The 12046-nt window shown below is 36.9% G+C and overlaps 1 protein-coding gene across 2 annotated transcripts in view; it reads left to right on the plus strand.

The window, feature by feature from the left end:
• The window catches only part of NOC3L (NOC3 like DNA replication regulator), a 31901-nt gene extending 23393 nt beyond the window's left edge, over positions 1 to 8508 (plus strand). Inside the window, exons 17-21 of one of the 2 annotated variants that reach the window (XR_012922879.1) lie at positions 312 to 493; positions 2205 to 2333; positions 3053 to 3150; positions 3577 to 5567; positions 5895 to 5953. Coding sequence is in view for 1 of the 2 variants with exons in the window: in XM_012766333.3 (XP_012621787.1) it covers positions 312 to 493; positions 2205 to 2333; positions 3053 to 3150; positions 5483 to 5567; positions 5895 to 6023 (623 nt within the window). In the remaining variant the exon portion in view is untranslated. Of the gene's footprint in view, positions 1 to 311; positions 494 to 2204; positions 2334 to 3052; positions 3151 to 3576; positions 5568 to 5894 lie in introns of both variants that reach the window. The other variant, XM_012766333.3, reaches the window with a different exon arrangement.
• Positions 8509 to 12046: the final 3538 nt, after the last annotated feature.

Genomic DNA, 12046 nt, shown 5'->3' on the forward strand with positions numbered 1-12046 from the left:
AATGTGTTATGACCAGAATTGTAGTCAATGACAAATGAGAAATAGGATCTGGTACAGAACATGTGGTCTGCCAGTGCCATGCATCTGTATTAATCTTAGGTAAGACTTGGAGAGAGGGAACTTTTGGAGTTGACTGGAGATGCAGTAAATATAGCCCACTGCATCTCCTTAGCAGTATGGCATTACCTTATTGGATAGGGAAATGGTTTGGGACAGTACAGCAGTTCATCTTGGGTTTTTCTGGAGTTCAGTGCAGTTGCATGATAAAAAAGTAATGAGAACAGCCTTGAAGAATATGTCTGCTGTTTTAGGTGCTACCAATGAAGGTATTGAGACGGTACTCCAGTGCCTTGATGTCATGCTGACTAAGCGCCGAAAGCAAGTTTCTCAGCAGCGAGCCCTTGCCTTCATCAAGCGCCTTTGTACCCTCGCTCTTCATGTTCTTCCAAATTCAAGTATTGGCATTTTGGCAACTACCAGAATATTAATGCATGTGAGTAGTGATACAGATGAATAGATGATTATTCTGTTTCATGTGTGTCTTTTTTCCCGTTTTATGTTATCATTTTAATTACAAAAGTAATTCATACTTATAATAAAATCAGGTGACACAAGAAGTACATAAAATTATAAAAGGGAAAGTACATAAAAGTATAAAATTGTATAGCTATTGACATTCCCCTAGAGTGCCATTAGGTGGGTATCCATCCAGATTAATTTTTAAAAATTTATGTATAGGCCGGGCGCGGTGGCTCACGCCTGTAATCCTAGCTCTCTGGGAGGCTGAGGCGGGCGGATTGCTCGAGGTCAGGAGTTCGAAACCAGCCTGAGCAAGAGCGAGACCGTCTCTACTATAAATAGAAAGAAATTAATTGGCCAACTAATATATATATATATATACAAAAAAAAATTAGCCGGGCATGGTGGCAAATGCCTGTAGTCCCAGCTACTTGGGAGGCTGAGGCAGGAGGATTGCTTGAGCCAGGAGTTTGAGGTTGCTGTGAGCTAGGCTGACGCCACGGCACTCACTCTAGCCTGGGCAATAAAGTGAGACTCTGTCTCAAAAAAAAAAAAAAAAATTTATGTATAAACACATATACTACACACACCCACAAACAAGACAACCTTTTTATAATGGAAAAGGGATTGTGCTGTACATTGTCACTCTACAGTTTTTTTTTTTTTAGCACTTAATTGTAGTAGACACATTTTCGTGTCACTGCAAATATTATTACTTTATTTCTTTAATGACTGTCAGTTTTTTTTTTTTTTTTTTTTGAGACAGAGTCTCGCTTTGTTGCCCAGGCTAGAGTGAGTGCCGTGGCGTCAGCCTAGCTCACAGCAACCTCAAACTCCTGGGCTTGAGTGATCCTTCTGCCTCAGCCTCCCGAGTAGCTGGGACTACAGGCATGTGCCACCATGCCCGGCTAATTTTTTATATATATATCAGTTGGCCAATTAATTTCTTTCTATTTATAGTAGAGACGGGGTCTCGCTCTTGCTCAGGCTGGTTTTGAACTCCTGACCTTGAGCAATCCGCCCGCCTCGGCCTCCCAAGAGCTAGGATTACAGGCGTGAGCCACAGCGCCCGGCCTGACTGTCAGTTTTATTTGGTTGTTTGTTTAACAAATACTTATATAGTTCTAACTATGTCCCTGCCACTGTTGGCAATGCTTTATAAAAATTAAATCACTTAATTTTCATGACTCTGAGATAGCTATTAGTAGTGTTCCCATTTTACAGATGGGAAAACTGAGATCGAGAGAGGACATGGTACTACTAGTAAGTGGTAGAGGTGGGATTCCAATCTAAGCAGTCTGACTTTTTTGCTTCTTTCTGTTTCTCTTGATGGATATAGGTTATTTCTTTTTTTGCTATTACAAATGATGCTATAGTGAATATCTTTATACGTGTATGTAACTATTTCTATAAGAAAGATTCCTTAAAAGTGGGATTGCAGGGTGAAAAGAATACTCTCATTTTCTTTTGCAAGATAAAATAAATTCTATTCAAAGCAAGCCAAGATAAAACATTCTTTTGTAATTCTTGCTCTTGTGTGATATAAATTTAAATTGTTTTTATTAAAACTAGGTATGAAGATGTTATAACTCTTATACAGCCATAAATTTAAATGCAAACACAAGCACAGACCAATTAACAATGTTAATGTAATTAATCCTTCTTTTTATGGGACATTTTTGCAGACTTTCCCCAAAACAGATTTGTTACTTGACAGTGAATCTCAGGGAAGTGGGGTTTTCCTCCCTGAGCTGGATGAGCCTGAGTACTGTAATGCTCAGAACACAGCGCTGTGGGAATTGCATGCACTGCGGGTAAGAGGAGTCCTGGGTGGGTGGGTTGGTTGGTTTGGTATGTGAGTGATTTTTTTTCAGTTTTTCTCTTAATACTTATTATTGCCAGAATACTTAGTTATGTTACATATTTTGTTCTGGGGCTGCCTTTTTTAGATTTCCTGTTTTAATATGCTACATTTTATTTTGCTTTTACTGTTCTTTAAGCTTTAAGTACATTTTCTAAGGAAGCAGAAAATGACATTTTATGGAGAACTCATTGAAATCTTTCCCTAACACTATTCAGAATAGAAGAGGATTTGTTATCAGGTACATTTGTATTGAGTCCTATCAAAGGATACTTCAATAGGCCCAGTTTCAAGATGTTTTCACCTGTATAATGATCATACATTATGGACAGCATTAGAATGGGATGTGTAGAAAATATAAGTGTCAGGTAACCTGTTGTAAACTAACTTTTTTCACTCTGAAATAGAAATTGCTTTTCTTTTTATACTGTAAAAACAAGATTAAGCTATGTCACTAATAACTTGGTCATCAAACAGATTTGTGTTTCAATCCCATGAACAAAGATAGTATTCTTTCTGTAGGTATGTGGTTCTAATGAATTACATATACTGTACTATATATATATATATTTATTTATTTAAATGGTTTAATTTTGTTAAAATCTTTGCTGTAGCTAGTGTTTTGTGAAGTACTGATCTGTTTCAAATATGGTTGACTTGTTTCTTCTTCAGAGACATTATCATCCCGTAGTGCAGAGATTTGCATCTCACCTGATCGCTGGAGCACCTTCTGAGGGCTCTGAAGCACTCAAACCGGAGTTGAGTCGAAGGTAGTATTTAGTAGCATTGCCTTGTTCTAAAACTACAGCATTCACCTGATAGCCATTACTATGAGAGTCTGTTTTATAAAGCAGTATATTACAAAATGTAAAGTGCCAGTTGGGTATCTGGATTTGGTCTCACTTCATATTTCTGAATTGCTTTAAAGGGAAAACATGCTGGCTGTGATTTTATTAGTTTTGATAATCACCTAAAATATTTCTTTAAATCATGAAAAGTGTGATAAGTATAAAAAAGTAGAAAGACTAGTATAGTGAATTCCCAAATGCCCACCATTACCCAGGTTCAACAATTAATAAGATATCATATTTGCTTTATATATATAAAGACAAACCACAAGACAACCAAGGTGAGCTTCCTTGCTTCCTCTTTTTCCTTTCTTTTTGTTTTGTCTTTTTTTTGAATGATCCTGTTAGGCAAGAAAGGGAGAAAATGAGAAGACAGAAGAAAAGAGGTGCTTTGGAACACTGCCACCCAGAGGGGCACCAGGGTCGCCCTTCCAGGAGTATCTTCTGACCTACAAGAAGCTTGGATGCGTACTTCCAGCAGAGACAGGGTCTCACCCTGTTGCTCAGGCTGCAGTGCAGTGGTGCAGTCATAGCTCACTGTAGCCTTGAACTTGCAGGCTCAAGGGATCCTCCTGCCTCAGCTCTTGAGTAGCTGGGACTATAGGCAGGTGTCAACATGCCCAGCTAACTGAACTCTTTTTTTCATTTTGGAAATTGAAAAACTGACTTTAGGAAATACTTCAATTATACAGAAAAGAGGAGAAAATAGTATGAAAGATACCATGGTGTCTTGGTCCATTTATACTGCTATAAAAATGTCAGGGACTGGGTAATTTATAAAGAACAGACATTTACTTTCTCACAGTTCTGGAGGCTGGAAAGTCCAAAATCAAGGTACCAGTAGGTTTAGTTGACTGGTGGGGGCTGCTGTCTGCTTCCCAGATGGCACCTTGTTGCTGCATCTTACGGAGGGGAGAAACACGGTCCTAATGTGGCAGAAGGGACAAGTGGAACAGGGCCAAAGACCTTGATCCCATTCAGGAGGGAGAAGCCCTCATCACCTAATCACCTCTTAAAGTCCTCACCTCTTAATACCATCACATGGGCCTGTTCAGTTTCAACACAAGTTTGGGAGGAGACACGTTCAGACCATACCACCTTGTGATGTACTCACCACTCAGAAATAACGTTTTGCTGTAGATTTTTCCCTTGCAAGCCCACTGGTTTTTTTATTTCAGAGATCACAGATAAGTGACGTGGGTCAGGCTGATTTTCTGGCCTCTTGAGAGTTTGAACAAAAATTGAATTAGTTGCTGTCTTTTAAATATTGGAAGAATTCACCTAAAATTTATTTCCAGCTTCTCTTGAAATGCTAGGAGATTTGGTAACAGCAGCTTGTATTTTTATAGGCAGTAAGTCAGCTGCTGCCCCTCTACATGAGGCATGAATGTTACAGTTTTCCATAAACCCTTTCTCTGGGTAGGATAGAAATAACGTTTGATGTTACTGAATAAAATGGCCACTTACCTTTTCCTTCCCTCTGACTTCCCACCTGTCCCCCATCCTTATCCCACCCTTGTTTTTGAAAAGGAGAAAAAAGTTCTTTGTCATTCTTTTTAATGATCAGTTTCTAGCACACTTCCCTTAGCCATCTTGAACATTTGCCTCTTTTATGCCAGATGTTTCCTTTTCTAGAGAAAGATAAGGAATGGGTTTATCTCAATGGCTTGAGAAAGGAGACTCATAGTGACCTTCTGAAGAATGGAGCTTGGGATGTGAGCCTAATCACAATCTTTGTAGGCCCTTGCCCATCTCCTCAGGAGAATATGAATTAATCCCAAATTGTTGAGGATTCATTTACATGCCATGGATATAGATGTGTAGTCTGTTCTGAATGGCCTCTCCTTGTTTTTCATCTAGACCAACAGCTAAAGGGTTGAGCTCTGTTTGAAGTCCGTGAAGGGTAACTCCATGCTTCACTCCTTTGGCTGCCATGACTAAGTTAGACTTGGTTGCATATGATTCATATAACTGTGGTTGAAGATTTGATTACACTGAATTGGGGTTCTTTGGCTTAGCTTTCTCTCTGTGCTCCTTGCCTATGTTTCTAAATGTATACCAGACCTCTCTGAGGTGGATTTTGTTGGATAATGTTGACATTACATGGGAATTTAGGATTTCTTTTAAGTGAGTGGGTTGCTTGATCCTTAATATATGGATTTAGAATAATTAGTCATTCTCCAGGTATAATCTAATTGTTTTGAGTTATACAGATTTGGTGGTATCTTTACAGTTTTTACATTTGTGATTATAGATCTGCTGCTGAACTTTTTGAGGCCTATAGCATGGCAGCAATGACATTCAATCCTCCTGTTGAATCTTCAAACCCCAAAATGAAGGTATGTGATAGTTTTCATTTTTTTAAAAGAGAAAATTAAAACTAAATTAATATCTCTCAGTAACTCTAACTCCAGCTTTTGCTTTATTGTTTTATAGGTAGATTTTTTTTTTTTAATGTTTAGGAGTTGATAGTAGGATGGATGCATGGGGTTGGAATCTTCAGAGATGGTCATGAGACTGTTCATTCAACATAGAATATGTCCAAGATCTGAACAAACATCTGTCATTATTATGTTGTCAGCTATTGTCATTTTCAACTTTGCTCACACCTTGGCTTTTGCTTATGGCATGCGTAACTTGTACCTTGTACTTTAATATTTTTCCAGAGTAAAGTGTTACAAGGGGATTCATTTTTGAATGAAGATTTAAATCAACTAATCAACAGACATTGCAATGAGGTTGTTACACAGTCGCCTCTGGATTTTGCCAAATATTTGGAAACATCACTACAGTAGAAGAATGAAGAGCCAGTGGACTTTCTTGTATATATGTGTGTATGCAGATTCACATAAAGATGAGTTATTAACTTAGGACCTTTTCTTTTTATACAAGAAAAGCTCCTTAAGAATGATTAGGAAGGGAAGGAAGAATTACCCTTTTTATGGCACAGGGTTCTGCCCCAATTCTGAAAATGTCATTTCGTTAAGGAGATTGAAAGCCATTTTCCCCCCAATATTTGGAAATTTTTTTCAGTAAGATGCTGGGTTTTTAAAACTTCATGTACATATTAAGTTATATGTTTAAAAAATATATAAGTTGTACAGTTTAAAAAACAAAATCTTTGGACTGGATCTTACTGAAATTCAGTTGCTATATTAAAATTAGGGCATAGAGCATAGAAAAATCAAGACCATTGAGAATACTTTTTATCATTTACCTACTCTTTTTAACTAAATAGATATTATTTTTATTTCAACACTACAGATGGAAACAAGAAACATTTTAAATTTGAGTGAATATATTTTTATGATGATTTTTGAGGAAAAAAGTAGCTTGAAATTGGACTTAGGATTATTAGCTCTTGCCAATACACCTCTAGAAGTAAGCTAATTTGACCTTTTTAAAAAAGGATGAGTGTTTTTTGTGGCTACTTCCAAAGAAAGTTTGAAAGTGATTTGAATATATTTGAAATTCTTTGCATATTCTTACATGAACTGGAGGGTGATGGGGGAAGAATTGCTCCAGGGCAGAAGAACCAAGTCCAAGATTTTACCATTCTGTTCTAGGGACAAAGGGTACCCAGTGAGGGGTTCCCCTGTGCCCCCAACAGGTAAAATGTGCTTTTTTTTTTTTTTAATAATTATAAAGCAGTATTTTATGCAACAGCTACTCCCATATTCTAGGAATGGCCTAAGAAATGCATGTTTCAGTGACCAGGTTATAAATATTCTCTACTGTGAATAGTTGAATAAAACAGCTGTTTTCTCTGCTTCCTATTTTTGTGATGAAGGAATTTTTTAAAAACATAACACAACAGTCCAACTAGATCCCTTATTGCTTCAAAGCCACAGAAGTCAATTATTTTGGCCTGGAGCTTAGAGCTCTTTTTTCTGATGAAGTAAATTAAAATAGAAAATTCCTTTACCATTCCACTAGAGTGGGGGAATATCTGCTTAACAAAATATGCTTTTAGCATATTCTTACATGAGATTTTTAAAAGTGTTTCTGAGGTCAAACTTTTTTGGCTTGATTTTTTTTAATGGGAAAGGTATAATTTGACGTTTAAGATTTGCTTTTAACTCACCTTTTAGATATAAAACAAAATCTGGGAATGTTATTAATATTTGTGTAGCTAACCAAAGGGTCTGTCCCCATCAGAGCACAAGTGACCAATACATGTCATAAATCGTTTATTTTCCAAACATATACAAATACATTTGTACCTCAGTTTGGCAGCAGAGACTAGTTAAGGTGAAAAATCAGTTTAAAAATGGAAATTGATTAGCTATTTCATGCCTGTGTTATGCTTGTAACTCTCTTGTTAAAATAGAGACTCGGGGCAGTAGGACCATAAAATTACGTATCTGAATATCCTATGTGAATTTGAGGATGAAATATATTTGTGCATTAACTTATATAACCTTATATTGGTGAATTTCATTTTCAGAACTAAATGTTGTAGTCATTAGTAAAATCATACAAAAACATACATTTAGTTTTGAAAATTTTATTTTCAGAACTAAATGTTGTAGTCATTAGCGATCATACAAAAACACATACATACTGAGGCTATACTAAGCTACAGCTTTAATTTTTTTTTTTCTTTTTATCTAGACAAATATTGAGCACCTGTTACGTACTTAGCACTATGCTAGTCACTTAAAAGTGACGTGGGGTAATAATGAGTGTAAGACATAGCCTCAGTCTTCTGTGATCTTTCATAAATCATTCATACAACACTTAAAAAATGCAACATTACCCAGGTCAGTATCAGAATGAATTATTTCAAAAGTTTAGAGTCCTGTTTCCTCTGAAGTAGGGAAAGTTTCAGAGGACTGCTTGGTGGCAGGCATGGGCTTCGTTTGTTTTGAATCTAAGAGATATATAAGAATAGCTTGGTAATCATGAAGATTCAGTATGTAATTCAAATATAACTTATTTTAGGTATTCATATGTCAAAATCCTTAGCCATCAGCCAAGAATTGCTTTTAGGAAGTTGATACATAGAGATGCAGAGAACACATAAATTATTAACAACAGACCATGGAAATGTTGACCCAAGTTATGGATTTTACGTAAGAGGCAATCTCCCTTTTCTGATGTTTTGGGGGGCTCAGGTATTCACTTTTGCTGGTCTTACTACTGATTTGAGAGAAGCAACTGAAGAAGTGTCAAACTGCTACCTTGGGAGCACTTTCCCTATAGGCTGCCTCTTACTCTGCCAATATAAGATCAAAGACATCAGGCAATAAAATCCTACTCTTCTTTATTGGCATGGAAGCATAGTTGTGTAACTTTGTGTTTTGGAGTTAATTCAATCTTATTGGACTGGTGAGCAAGCCCTTATTATTTTTCAGAATTAAGGCGTGTGGGTGTCTGGGCAGAGGACGAGAGGTCTGTAGAGGTATAGGAAGGGGAAGAAGTAATTTAAAAAGGGAAACCAGTACATATGGGGGGGTGCACATTCATTGATGAGCCTCCCGCTTCTCCTCCCGCTTCTCTATTGAGATGGAAGGCTTTTATGAAAGCAAGTTTGATTAAAAACAAGCCACTTGGCCAGGCATGGTGGTTCATGCCTGTAATCCTAGCACTCTGGGAGGCCTAGGCGGGAAGATTGCTCAAGGTCAGGAGTTCAAAACCAGCCTGAGCAAGAGCAAAACCCTGTCTCTACTAAAAATAGAAAGAAATTAATTGGCCAACTAAAATATATATATATATATATAAAAATAAATTAGCCAGACATGGTGGCATATACCTATAATCCTAGCTACTCAGGAGGCTAAGGCAGAAGGATTGCTTGAACCCAGGAGTTTGAGGTTGCTGTGAGCTAGGCTGATGCACTCTAGCCCCAGCAAGAGAGTGAGACTCTTGTCTCTGAAAAAAAAACAAAAGCCACTTGTACTCAGCTTTTGAGTCTAGACTCCAGATTTATTCCCAGCGGGAGAATTTGTAAGTAACTTTTACTTAGTAAGGATGACATAAAAAGAGGCTTTCCTTCAACAGGGTAAATACTATCTGTCCAGATAATATTGTTACTTTCTACAGATTTATCTTCAGGTATCCCTAATTCCCTTTCACCTTCAAGAATCTTAGGTTATTTTGCAAAACAACCAATTCCAGATGAACAGGAAGTTAATCTCCACTGAGAGGAAGTTAATCTCCATTACTTCTAGAATCACATATCACATTTGATTCTTACACTAATTCTTTCTTGCCAAATAGATTTTTTTTTTTTTTTTTGAGACAGAGTCTCACTTTGTTGCCCAGGCTAGAGTGAGTGCCGTGGCATCAGCCTAGCTCACAGCAACCTCAAACTCCTGGGCTCAAGCAATCCTACTGCCTCAGCCTCCCGAGTAGCTGGGACTACAGGCATGTGCCACCATGCCCGGCTAATTTTTTATATATGTATTAGTTGGCCAATTAATTTCTTTTGTATTTATAGTAGAGACGGGGTCTCGCTCTTGCTCAGGGTGGTTTCGAACTCCTGACCTTGAGCAATCCACCCGCCTCGGCCTCCCAGAGAGCTAGGATTACAGGCGTGAGCCACCGCGCCTGGCCTGCCAAATAGATTTTTAAAAGCATCACCTAACAGAGGGACAGAATTCATGCTCCTTTCTTTTTTTTTGAAACAGACTTGCTCTGTCATCCTAGCTAGAGTGTAGTGGTGTCATCATAGCTCACTGCTGCAACCTCAAACTCCTGGGCTCAAGTGATCCTCCTGCCTCAGCCTCCCAATTAACTGGGACTATAGGCCATGTGTCACCATGCTGGGCTAATTTCTCTATTTTTTGTAGAAACGGGGTCTCACTCTTGTTCAGGTTAGTCTCAAACTCCTGACCTCAAGTGATCCTCCTGCCTTGGCCTCCCAGAGTGCTAGGAGTACAGGAGTGTGCCACCAGGCCTACCCTAGTATTGCTTCTTAAATTATTATAATAAACCCAGCTTGCATATTTAAATTCCTTTCCATATCAACTTTACTGATAAGAGTTTGCTACCCAGATTTCTTATAGCCTAAAAAGTATGAAATGGTAATGAGTGTGTATAGCCATAGTGGCTATTTTGGGTAATTTCTTTCATTTTGTATATTAATACAGCTGTATAATTCAGATAAGCATTAAAATTTTCAGCAAACATCACGTTGTGCTGGGCATTTGTAATATACAAGTAGAGTAGACCCTTTATATTTTTAAGCAGTGTGTCCTTCCTAAAATCCCAAAGACACAAATATAATAAATTATGTACTTTTACCTCAAAATGTGATATATGACCACGTTGGGATGCGACTTAGGCAATAGGCTGGGTTTTCTCATTTGCTAATCAACATAGTCTCACATTCAGTCTCAGGGTATTTTCAGATTTGTGTTGTAGCCAAATCAACTATGTTAAAGGCCATGAGAGTCATGTGGGGCAGAATTTAGAAAGTGTCAATGCCAAATGATAAACCTAGAGAGACCAGTCTTGCTTTTCATCTCATTACTCTGCACAGTTTTGGCTCTAGCCAGTTAGATCAGTAAGTCAGTTTTCAACACATGGTAAGCCAAACCATTAGGCCAGTTAATTTATAGAGGCTTGATAAAGTGATTGCAAAATATTTTTTAAAATGGGGCAGCATTGTGCATTTGTTACAGACTGATTTAAAAGGAAACCTATAGTACTATACAAATTGCATTAAACTGGTATAGCTTGAATTCTGTTACCAAGAAAGTGGTAGTTCTTCCAGTATTAAGGCTTTGACTCAGAACTTTTAATGACATGAAAGCTGTGGTGTATTTTTAACACTTCTGTTTTTAAAATATGCAGAAGACATGGGGATTGTTTTATTCATTTTTATAACCAGCAAAAAAAACTTTTCATAGCAAAGGTTAGGATTCTTAGTATGTTTTATAATTCAAAGAAAAATGTCTTAAAATTTAATGAAACCAATGGAAAGATAAAGTTTGGGGTTTATTTTAGAGGAATACATCTTTTACTTTTAAAGTCATAATTTGCTTTATGCCAAGAATAAAAAGAATCCTTGACGCTTAGTTGATAGTGTACAGCAAGGTTTTAAAAATAATTTACATTAAATGACAAATATGACTTGGATCATTTCATTTGTGGTTAGCTCTTCAGGTAATCAGAAATGAAGATGAAGCTATTGTACATGAAAGTCTAGCCCCATTTCAGATGTCCAAAGCATATATTTTCCTTTTAGAAGTTTGCCTTCAAATAGAACTACTAATGCCTCTAATCCATAGCAATATCAAGAAAGCTATGTATAATAAATAGGTAAGTACAGTGTCAGTTCAAGCCTTGCAAAATAAATAAATTTACCTTAAACACCAACTCAATCTACTTTTCTTTTAAAAAATGGTTAGGTTTCTTAAGACACCACAACTCAGTAGATACTAAATTATACATCATTCTAAATTAATTTTGTGAAAACCAAAAATGGAATAATCTGTGAATATGTAAGCAATGACCTTTTTAAAAAACAAATATTTCTATATGTAAAAAGAAATCCTAAAGAAGAGTGCACTATGGTACACAACATAGGAACTAAATTGAATTGCTTTTAATGAATCTTATGGGACATATTCACATTTACAATGCCCAAGTTTCCAATTCTCGGCCATAAAATATATGGCTAAACTAGCTTTCTTGTTTTCAGACCTCTGTGCCTCTTGTTGTTCCCAGTTCTCTAAGTCAGGCCCTCAGGCCAAATCCAGCCTGTTACCTATTTTTGTATGGCCCTTAAACTTAGAATAGTATTTATATTTTTAAATGATTAAAAAAATCAAAAGATTATTTGTAACGTGAAAATTATATGAAATTCAAA

This window comes from Microcebus murinus, chromosome 14 (genome assembly GCF_040939455.1).
Source record: "Microcebus murinus isolate Inina chromosome 14, M.murinus_Inina_mat1.0, whole genome shotgun sequence".
Taxonomy (NCBI): Eukaryota; Metazoa; Chordata; class Mammalia; order Primates; family Cheirogaleidae; genus Microcebus; species Microcebus murinus.